This window comes from Melanostigma gelatinosum, assembly GCF_949748355.1.
Source record: "Melanostigma gelatinosum genome assembly, chromosome: 16".
In the NCBI taxonomy this organism is placed as follows: Eukaryota; Metazoa; Chordata; class Actinopteri; order Perciformes; family Zoarcidae; genus Melanostigma; species Melanostigma gelatinosum.
The window spans coordinates 19,067,345-19,078,875 of NC_136649.1; the positions used below are offsets into that span (position 1 = coordinate 19,067,345).

At 42.8% G+C, this 11,531-nt stretch overlaps 1 protein-coding gene across 1 annotated transcript; it reads right to left on the reverse strand.

Moving 5' to 3' along the window:
• Window positions 1-734: 734 nt before the first annotated feature.
• Window positions 735-11,368, reverse strand: fbln5 (fibulin 5). The gene is made up of 11 exons (XM_079286211.1): window positions 11,097-11,368; window positions 10,887-10,941; window positions 10,637-10,685; window positions 10,189-10,458; window positions 6,060-6,182; window positions 4,819-4,935; window positions 4,579-4,695; window positions 3,939-4,061; window positions 3,318-3,444; window positions 3,021-3,216; window positions 735-1,424 (listed from the first exon to the last, which is right to left on the reverse strand). The coding sequence occupies exons 1-11, from the start codon at window positions 11,138-11,140 to the stop codon at window positions 1,263-1,265; spliced, it is 1,383 nt and encodes a 460-aa protein (XP_079142337.1). The 5' UTR covers window positions 11,141-11,368; the 3' UTR covers window positions 735-1,262.
• Between the last annotated feature and the right edge of the window lie 163 nt (window positions 11,369-11,531).

An 11,531-nucleotide genomic window follows, 5' to 3' on the forward strand; every position in this document is an offset into this window, starting at 1 on the left:
TTGATTGTTCTGCTCGATGTCATTTTAGTTTTCTACTCCCAACTATCAACACGGACTATAGTTATTTTTAATGTCAAATGTCCCCCATTGCCAAAGATTGTCATGATCCTCCTAATTGAGTTGATTCGTTGTTATACAAAGTCTTATTGTGCACCCAAATCCCCCATCATTTGATGTAATGTCCCCAAAGATTGTCGTTTTGTTATGGTCCCTAAATCCTCCATATTTGGTATAGCACCACCAAATTGTGTTAACGGGCATAATATAATCCCAAATTTTGTTAAACATTGCCAACACCGGCATGGTGCTCCAAAATGTAGCCCCAAATCCCCCATATTTGGAATCGCTCCCCAAAAATATGACAGTAAAATGTAATATCCAATATAATTCCTGATTTTGTTATTCGTTTTGATCCCTCTCTTTGTTATAGTCTCCCCACAACATTACATTATAAGTCCACATGTTTCGAGTGTCAGGAGTTCCAGAGCCTGCTTCTCCAAAATCATCCCAAATTAAACCCGCTGCCAAAAATTGGTAAAGTGTTGAAAAATGTGGTGATATTTTTAAATTTTTATCAACATTTTATGTAATCCACAAATTTGTGACGGCACCCCCAATTTGTGTCCCTACATTTGATATTCATAATCACACAGTTTGTTAAAGTCCTCCTGAAAACATTACCTCATAATCCTAAAATAAAGTGTGCTGTCAGGGCCAGATCATGCCAGAGACAGTTGTGTGGTGAAGGCATTTATTGGTGTAAAAGAAACTGCGATCAATAATTCAGTTCATGACTGGCTCAATTACACTTCAGCTCAGATAACCGCCTCATAATAAAAATGATTCCGGCATATAAAAGTTTCACAGTTCATCTGAAGGGGTGAAAATTCACAGACAACTTGGGGGGAAACTGTATTGTGTATGTGCTGGTATTCAGTGAAGGTAATTCCCATCATTTTCTAAATAGAGGATGTCAGAAATTGTACACCATAAACACCCCTATGTGTCGAAAGTCCATATCACAGCCATAAAAGCCCAGCGTCCATTAAACCAGGGTGGGGATTCCAGCACAGGGATGCTTTTCCCATCAGTTGATTTTGGAGTCTTTATCGGACGTGTCTTTCTTGAGGATGACATAATGGTATAAAAAAAAAGGTGATGAACTGTCTCAAACAAACCATGACATCAGCTGCAGATGAGTGCAGCTCGATTCTTTGAGAGGGGGAGGGGGGGGGGGGGCGTCAAAGTTCATTTTGGGGCGCTCAGAATGGGTGCTCTGAGACAAAGACCGTCAGACGAATGATGGAGCTGCCTCTGAAGTTGATGACGTTGTTGACCGTGACCATCTCCAAGTCCAGCACCATCTCTCTGGGCCCCTTGATGGGCCGCGACAAGACCAGTGTGGCACTCACGTTACTGGTTTGCTGAAAGATGCAGAAGACGGGAGAGGAATGTGAGGAATGAAGTGCAGGAAACGCTTCGAATGTGACAGCCGCACACGACGGAGGAAATCTACGTCTCGGGGCTTTGTCGTATCATTTACAACCAGCAAACACAGAGCACAGAGTCAAGGAAGGTCATTTCAGTAGAGCACACAGGACCTGACTAGGGTTTGTTTAAACAAGGACAGCAGAAGGTAACTTTAGAAAGGCATTGTAAAAGCTCATGTGGTCACGTATTCATGCTGCAGGTAATCTTTATATATCCTCCTTAAAAGTCTCTGTTCAGACTGTATATCTTAAAAAAAGAAAAATCACCCTCACAAAAACATTACACGAAGTGATTGCTCCATCTACTGGACGAGGTCAGGTGCTTCACCCTCCCTTTTCTTTACAGGCATTGTGCCCGACACACTGCATGTGTTTACTTGGTGCACAGCCCCTTTTCACAGGAGACATTTTGACTTTTTTCCCCGACTGCGACACGTCAACAAATGACATTAGAGTTGAATAATTTATGTTTTCATGGTTTGTATTCAGAATAACATCTTTAACAAAATGCTCAAAACTTTTTCTTGGTTTTTTATATGCAAACCAACACGTTTATTTAGAAGGAAGTGAGAATGGGATCAAACCTATGACCTTAAACTAAATACAAAGTACAAGCCCCATAACCCTCACATTTGGCATTGCACCCCCATTTGTTTTTTCATGCAAACCCAGTTTTATTCACAGTGTGGCACACTGTAGGAGTGAAACAATGTGTTGTTATTCCCAAATCACAGCTTATCATTTGATAAAATCGCAGTCTCCTCTAGTGCCCGACATGAATCACTGGATGGAGCTTCCAAATCACAAAACACATTTGGTGTAAAGACTCAGAAATGTATTAGTTATTACAGTTTGTTGAAGTTATTCTAAATCAGAAAATGACCAAATTGCTTGTTTTATTCCCCAAATTTGTCGCATTGCTTTAAAGTCCACAAATGATTGTTATTAGCTGGGGGGATATTTAGAGATTTCAGAGCCCAATACACAATGTATTGCCAATTCAGTCTGATGCTGATGCAGAATAATCCTATTTTTGAATTGATTCTGACTCACTGTTCACCTCACTAAGGAGCACCACGGTCACATCAGATCAATCGAAGACTTTTTAAATTGTTATTTTAGCAACATGTCTGGTAACTAAACAATCACAGCTGTGGTGTTTCAAGCAAAACAGTACTGCCATCTCCTCTCCTGCTCAATTCTGCGATTTCATTGGATTGTCTGGTGATAGAGTTTGAGTTTCTGTAGGTGGCGCTGTTTCTTTATTTTTGTAAATAAACTATTATATGACTGACGATATGTCAGCAACATAAAACCTGTTAAACTTGTTTTTTGTTCGCGAGAGGATCTGCTAAAAACAATTTCGCCACAGACACCACATCAGTGGACCATAGGCTCCATCACCATCGCGTTACCTCCTTCAGCGATGGTGACTTAACAGGCATTTATTTCAATGAAAATCTGCCCCTTCAAAGTGTTAAAAATGTGATACTTGGTGTCTCCAGTGTTATGGGTCTCTGATGTACTCACCCTCATGTAAAACTCTCGCCCGTCATTGCCCGACTTTATCTGGAATATGTAGAAGGCGCCGGGGTAGCGCGTGGTGGCCTGCATCTGGAAGATGTCTGCAGGCACAGTGCGCCCCGACGACAAATCCATGTGTCGGAACAGAATAGTGAAGGGTTTGTCCCTGCAGGCAGGGTTCTCAGCAGAACACATACACTGACTGCAGAGGACACACAGGGGCAGTTTAAGATATAATGCAACACATAACATTTCACTTCTGTGCGCTAATGAATACATAAATGCACCGGTAGAAGTACTCACTTGTCACCAACTTCGACGTAAGGCGAGTGACACTGTAAAGCATCCAGGCATGTATAGCCTCCCTGGAAATTGAAACATACTTGTGCTGTTGTACAGGTGTTGTTACCAGTGTCACATTCATTGATATCTTTAAAATCAAACACACAACAATCAAAGTCAGTTAAATCATCATCATCATCATCAGAGAAACAACATTTAGAGAGCATCAACAATACGGTATTTGAGAATGGCAAAGAGAGCACATAATAACACTTAATAAGGGGACACTTGTTTTAAACATTAGCTGATACACATGTGCAACTTTTCCAAATGCTGGCTTGAATGTCTTTAGTGTAGCATTGCGGGTGCGTTGTAACCACACAAACAAATCTCAAAGAAGACACATTTTAGGCGACGGATGAAAAAAAATATTCCAAGCAAAATGTGATCAAAGAAAGCAGGATGAAATAACATTTAAAACTTTCCTGATGAAATAAATATGACAACACACAACAAGACAATTCACAGCAGCTTTGTGAGTTGTGCTTTGATTCAAAGTTGCCCGAATATTTCCCCTCTTTGACACTGCATCTAAACTGCCAGAAAGACATTTATTCAGGTGTCCTCTGTCCTGAAGTTTACCTTCACAAGTCCTGCTGTCCTCAAATACATAATATCCCGGCGGACAGACGCAGGAGAAAGAGCCGGGGGTGTTCACACATCTGTGCTGACACAGAAACTCAGAGAAGCTGCACTCATCCAAGTCTACAGGGAATAAAAGAAAGAATTAATGACGATCGAATGACGGTTGTGAGGGCCGCTCACTGGCTCAGCGGTCAGAACTAATGCCTAACGACAAAGTCTTGGGTTCAAATTCAACCAGTTCTGTGGATCAAAGAGGCTTTAAGTGTGAATATGTTTGTCTGTCAACAGTATAGAAGCCAGCCTGTGATACCCAACTGGAACAGGCTCCATCTTCCTGTGATGCTGCACTGGATAAGCAGTTATAGAAAATAGATGAATGGAAAGACAGGTGTTAAGGATACATTACATTACATTATCTCAGAAAGTCAAGATTAAATCTAAAGTATATCTAGTTGATTAATATATAGTTTGGCTCATTTAGAATGATAACATTCCACGTTTATCAGTTGGGAAAAGTCTAGTATCAGTTTTACTCCATAGGATTTACTGTTTAATGCGCTACAGACTGGCTTCAAAGTCAAAAAATGTCGTTTTCGAGACATCAAAAAATATAAAAACCAGAACCAGCTCGTCTCACCAATGCAAGTAGCTCCGTCGGACGCCAACTCGAATCCCTCGTCACAGTTGCACATGAAGGAGCCGTAGGTGTTGAAGCAGCCGTGACTGCACGGTTCATCTTCACACTCATCCACATCTGGAGGAACAACACAGTAAAAGAAGGAAAAGAAACAGTGTGCATGTGTGTATGTGCGTGTGATTATTTGCACAGGGCAAGTGTTATGCCCCTGTGTGTGTGTGTGTGTGTGTGTGTGTGTACCTTGACAGGTCCTGCTGTCTGGGTTGAGGATGAAGCCGGGGTTACAGGAGCAGGAATAAGAGCCGGCGACGTTGGCACACAGCTGTTGGCAGTAACCATAGCGGCATTCATCAATATCTGTTGAGAAAGAAAAAGACAAACTGGTTATGAATCAGAATATAGACACACTGTAGGTCTGTCTACTGTGTTAAATTACAAATAAATAAAAAACCCAGCTTAATAAGACACTGCTTCTTCATGATTTATTGATTTGATTTGGCAAAAAGTCTGCTGAGCTGCTCTGCTGCACATAACATGAAGAGGGCGCTGTTCTCCATGAGGAGGGTGAAAGCTTTTAGACGTAATAACATTTTGTAAATGAAGACAGGAAGCAGAAATGTCTTTTCTACATTATCCAACAGTCTGACAAGTAATATGGTCTTAAGTTTAGGAAATACTTGCACTGATATTCCTACTTGACCATTGCCCTGAGTCATTTGAGACACATATAAAACAGGAAGTGACTCAAAATGAACTCAAGGAATGACTACAAAGACACAAAAGACTACTAATGATTAACACAACTACAAAGAGATGCAAAGTAGTTGCAAAGAGGCACAAAGAGACCCACAACGACTATGAAAAGGTGCAAAACAACCACAAAGAGACAAAAATGAACTACAAAGAGACACAATAAAACTACGAAATGATACACAACAACCACAAAGACACACAAAACTACAGAGATGCATAACAACTACAAAGCGACACAGAACGACAATAAATAGAGACGAAACAACTATAAATGCTGTGTGTTTTGCCTCTATGTGGAAGATGTGGTGACCTTTTGCATGTCTGTGCCCAGCGTCTCATAACACACCATGTTTATACCGAATGGAATATTTGCTGGTTTTGAGCGGTTTAGGCCATTAACATCAAATCATGTGCAATCTACTTCACAGCCAGATCAATTGTGTACCTTCACGGCCGCCATCACATTCATGACAGTATCTTTTTCAAATGCAGAAACTAGAAACCTGCTTGGCTTGAAATAAACCATCTCAATGACTGGACTTAAACGTCTGATGTCGGATCACCAATGGTTTAGCTTTCTGAAACACATCTCTGCTCATTGATTTTCCAAAACTTGAATGAACCGATTGGTATACTTCTGAAAACATTAAGCACTAATGCGAAGTTCATGCAATGTTCATACACGTAAAGCCACTCTGTAGTCTTATGCTATGCAGATGTCCACTCACCCTGGCACTGTCCTCCAATGAGCCAGTATCCTTCAGTGCAGGAGCAGGTGTAGCCGCCTGCTGTGTTGATGCAGACCTGGGTGGGGTTACAGTGATGAGAGTTTGTCTCACATTCGTCAATGTCTGGAACAGAGAGAAGCAGCAGAGGAGAGAGAGGGGTGTTATTCATGACAATTGTTTTTTTCCCCTTTTTCTTGTGGTTAAAAACAAACAAAAAAGAAAAGTTCAAGCCCGAGTGGAGAATGAAAGGAACAAGATAAATAGATGGATGGATATATGGAGAGAGACAAGAACTTTAACGTGCGATAAAAACATTTTAAAAAGTCAAATTTGGGAAAAAAAGTCCTTTTTTCTGATTCACACTAGTGATGCTATATTTCAAAAATAGAAATTGCAGGTCATAAAAGCTACACAGTCGACTGATGGTAACGTTAAAGGCCTTGATCGAAAGCCTGTCCACTAGACTGCTGGCTGACAGATTGCCCAAAAGTCTGTTTCTCCAACGCTCAGGTTTTCACCACCCTGTGTTAAAAAAAACCATCTCAACACAACAGCTAACATTTCAATACAGCATCAACTTACAGTTGTTTTTGCACAAGAATGAAAGATTTCTCAGATTACAATCCGAATTCCTTGGAGCAGCTCACACACTACATCATAGCAGCCATATTTCCTTATGAGGATGTGACAAATCACAAATTCCAACCTCTGCTTCTGGTTCTCAGACCATGAAGTCACCGATCTCGAGAAAAGCGTTGGGGGAAGTGGGTGGGAGCCCAGCGTTCTGTTTGGACAGGCAGCTGTGATAAGCGATAACGTCTGTCGGTGGGACCGTCGCCCTTTGTGGCAACTGATCGCTGGCCCTTCACGGGGGTGGAGGAGGCCACCGGCCAACAGCTACAAGGCCCCCCCCCCCCCCCCCCCCTGACACCTGCTTGCAGTTACCAGTCAAAACCGCTCTGAATGATCGTCAACTGCACCCCATGTGTAGCATTACTGCAGATCTCCAACGTACATGCACGAGCTGCAGGATCATTTCGGTTCAGCTCCTTATATAGACCGTTTCATGAGCTGCCCACGAGCTTTGAGGTCACCGCTGACAACCCTGAGCAGCTTCAGGGAAGACGAGACCGATGGAGTTTGTTTGAACATGTCGGAAAACTGAGAAAACTTGAACCAGTTGACCTCAAATTTGTACACAAGCTGTTTCAAAATAACCCCCAGTGGCTGTTGATGCCACGTCCTCTTGTTCATCATCTGCTGTCAAATCAAATGGAAAATACACTGAATGTGATCATCAGCAAGTTGTAACTGTGAAATGCCACAAACTGTCTTGTTTTCAGATCAGCTGTTGTGCATTCGTGGTTTTCGAAAGCCTACAAAGATTGGCCGTGTTTTTTCTCAAGCCACAGAGGAGCATGCAATCCTTCAACTCGAGTAAAAACATGAAAATCCCCAAAACCGGCGTTACGAGTGGAAATGAACAGCACAGTCCCAAGTGAAGTGTCATCATTTGACCTACAATACTCTCGGCTTGCTGGGTCATATGACGTCCACGTGTGTGTGTGAAAGTGTCCTTGAGCAATCCATGAAAGATGAAAAATAAAAAACCCAACAGCAACATGTCTTTCCTCTTTATTCGGGGTCATTTTAATTAAAATCTGGCTGTAATTAGTTTATATTTTTTTGTGAGAAAGTAGTTCTCAAAGTGAAAACTGTTCCCGGTGAAGTCTCGTGTCCGGTTCGGGCGATGCCCTTTCGTATTCTCGTTAAAAGAATAGTTCAACTTTTTTGTCAAACACACTTATTCGCTTTCTTGATGAGAAGATTGATCCGTTCAATGTGAAGCTGGAGCCAGGAGACGATTCTCTGAGCTGCAATCTGAGGGCAGCCAGCTTGTCTGGTTCTATCTAAAGATAACAAATCCACATACCATCACCACTTCATCTTGTTGGCTTAGTCCATACAACAAAACTGTTGTGGTCGCAAGTTGTGCCAGACCGTTTCTTGGCTTTTAATACTTTCGTTTGGATCAAACAAACGAGATAGAACGTGTTATGGCTAGCTGTTTCCGGTCTTTATGCTCAGCTAATTGGCTTCTGGCTGTAGTTTCAAGTCATTCTTCTCATCTAATGCTTTTCAAGAAAGCGACACCACTCCTCTTAGGAAAATCTTAATGCACACAATGACTCTCTCGAGTATAATGCTGCTTCCAACTTTGAGTTAACAGTTTGGATAAGGCCCTTTCCTGTTTCGACACGGCAAACGTTCTCCATTAATCTTGCGGGTGATTGGAAGCAAATTCCTGCGGCCAGGGTCTGAAATCCGGTGGAGTTTCTTCACAGACGCATGGCGGCTGTTAATGCTTAAGGTTTTGCAATAAGATGTTCAACAATCAGGTGTTCACATGGTGGATCTGCTGAGCTAGATACCACTAGGGAAGATTAATAACAGTCTATTTGTAAAGTGTGTAACCTGGTGCAGCAAGAAACCAGCTCAGAGACAGATAAGACTTCTACACGCCATAACGCTGCTTGTAAATGGCCTTCGTAGTACTGTCTGACCTAAAAAACAAAACCCACAAATGCATAAACGCAAGGCCTAATTTGTTCCATTCGTCTCCCACACTGGTGCCATTAGTGGCATTGTTGGAGTGTAGTGCCTTAACTTAAAGACAAAGCAATGTTTGTTGCAGGTTCAGACAGGAAGTCACAGTCTGTTTCATTTCTGCCCCACAGCAGCATCACTCAATAACCGACTACGTCACCACACACAAACATCCACCCACCAGGGCCTGAGGACTGGTTACGAATGGCCTCAACAGAGGCATGCCTGTTCTCCATGAAACAGATTTGGCAACACATGACCACATCTTTGGCACTGTGATGGTGTAGTTTACCCAAACAAGGTTGTGAGCCGATTCCCTGACAGGTCCTCTCCCCTACAAAGACAAACAGTCCGTATTTGTGCATGAGCTAAACTCGAAAGCTCTCTTCAGAGAAAAACTCTTCCATACGTGCACATTTTCCACTCATTACAGGGTCACTGTACTTTAAGGAGGCCATTTTCAACAGCTTGTCCCGGCTGGACGCACTGGGGAAATTCAGCATCAGACATTTCATGTTTATCCAACAGCTGGGAATTCTTGCGGTTGTGAAATTCAACAGAATCAATCAGAAAGCAGAGATGTCTTCACTGAGAGGAGTTGAACGCCCCTCTGCTTCGGCTGGGTGACGGCAGGAATGTCGCTGCACCCGGGCATCAAGCGACATCTGTCCCGGTGATCTGACCGGATTCATGCGTTCCCCCTGGAGTTCAACCGGAATCTCTGCTCGAACTTGCACTGCATTTCTGGCCTCTATCGCGTGTCCACTCGTCTATAGTTTCACTCTAACATCTGATACACAGCAGGAGGCGGCAGATGTCGGGCCTGTACATCTGTCGCGCAGAGATTCAGCAAAGGGAGGAGAAACTGCAAACAGCTGCAGTAAGAGACAGACACCATCCTTTCTTGGTGGCGTTTGTGTCCCGGGCGAACCATTTGTTACCAAAATATAACCAAAGTAGTTTACTTACCTAAACACAACTCATGCAGCTGCTAGTACTTGCGTTTAACTTTTTAGTTTTGTTTCATGTGTCATTTTAAGCCAAAGCACAATGTTTTTTTCCTAAATCAAACCAATTAATTTTGCAGTGTTTTTTGTTTTGTTTCGCTTCAGTTGACGTTAACCTTGCCTGGTTATCAGACAGAATCGTCAACTCAAACTCGATGGGGTGGGCGGAGACAGATTCAGAACTTTTCTTTTTCTTCTTTGCTGCCCGTTAACTATCTCAGGACCCATTACATTTGTCATGTGACCTACTGGAGGGGCCACAACCCCCAGGTTGAGAACCCCTGGACTAAACTACCAAACTAAATAAAGTATTTAAAAGTACTGATTACACATATTCATCAGTATTGACAATCAAATAATGCCATATTATAATATAAAATTCACAACAACTTTTACTGTTAATTCTTTAGTACATTGTTATGATACTTTACTTTTTGAATGCATGACTTACTTATAGTAGAGTATTTGTACATTGTTGTAATAGTACTTTTACTTACAGTTGGTCAGTTACTCACCATTACAGGTGCCATCCTCTGCAGGACTATATCCCAGGATGCAATGCGCAGTAGTCCTCACTCTGGGGTAGCTGGGCTCCACAGATCTCGGTGGAGCTGGGAGGAAGGAGTCCGATGCGTCCGGGTAAACAGGCTCGGGTAGGGCCGGGATCTCCGGTCTGTACGGCTGATTGTACAAGTTCCTCGGGAGGCACAGGTAGCCTCCGTTCTGGTTCACACAGCGCATGTCTCCTCTGCAAACACCTGGCTGGGTACGGCACTCATCCTCATCTGGAAGACAATGATACGATCATTCCTGCATCCAGGACATCTGTGGGCTTGTGATTCATTTACTTCTCAACAAATGGGAATTTGGGAACTTATTCTACTTCACACTCTACATACGGGTCTTAATGACATGCCCACAATTTAACTTCTACATTATTTGAGCAGATGTCATGTCACTCACCGATACACTGTCTCGACATGCGGTCATAAGCAAAACCTTCTGTGCAGGTCTGTGGAGAGATGACCAAGAGGCTGTTTGAAAATTCTGACAAACTACAAAACTATTCCTGAAATGCGATTTTAATGAGAAGTTGTATCCGTTACAATTTGCCATGCATTATTCAATCTTTACATCGTGACAGTTCAATCACTCTTGACCATGATCTTGGTTTTAAAATGAATGAAAACACAGGACGGTGCTGCTGTGTTACCTGTCCGTGTCCAGGCTGGATACAGAGCAGAATAAATACCAGAGCTGCCAACATCCTGCAAAGAGGGAATGTCAACATTTTAAACTTTTGTCATAAAGTGTCGCTGAGAGAAAGAAATCTGTACGAGCATCCCGTTACATATCCATTCAAACACACAAGTAAAGCACAAATAACTCAGTTACGCAAAGAAAAAAAAGTAAGATTGCTGACTTTGCAGAAGAGCAGAACCTGAAGCCACGCACTCCAAAAAGCATGGTTGATGGTTTCTCAAAGGAAAGACTTATACGACCCGTAAATTCTCCCCAAATTCCCTCACCACTACCCAGCAGTGCTCGCGCCACTCCTCCAACTATGCGCCTTTACGCAAAAACAGACACTAGGTTTTCATTAACCGCCGTCTTCTGGTCGAGCTGAAGCTTCGGCGCATTGACCAAGTGTTGCATGAATGCCTTTTTCAAAATGGACCGTTCTGCTCCGCTCTGTCAGGCTCCACAGATTATTTAGCAATGCAAATTGTCTGGCCTCCTCCGAGCGCACACACACACAACAGCTGGATTCAATCAGGGAGAGCCAGCCCCCTCCGGCCAGAGACAGCGGCGCGTTCACGCCAACAAGCTGCGACTCCTGTGCTGTGGGGGGCACAAA

Coding starts and splice junctions, on each gene's coding strand:
- fbln5 (XM_079286211.1), bottom strand. CDS start 11,140: ATGCTTTTTGGAGTGCGTGGCTTCAGGTTCTGCTCTTCTGCAAA. Junction 6,183..10,188: donor AGAGGATGGCACCTGTAATG/GTGAGTAACTGA, acceptor TCTCTGTTCCAG/ACATTGACGAATGTGAGACA. Junction 3,217..3,317: donor TACGTCGAAGTTGGTGACAA/GTGAGTACTTCT, acceptor TGTCCTCTGCAG/TCAGTGTATGTGTTCTGCTG.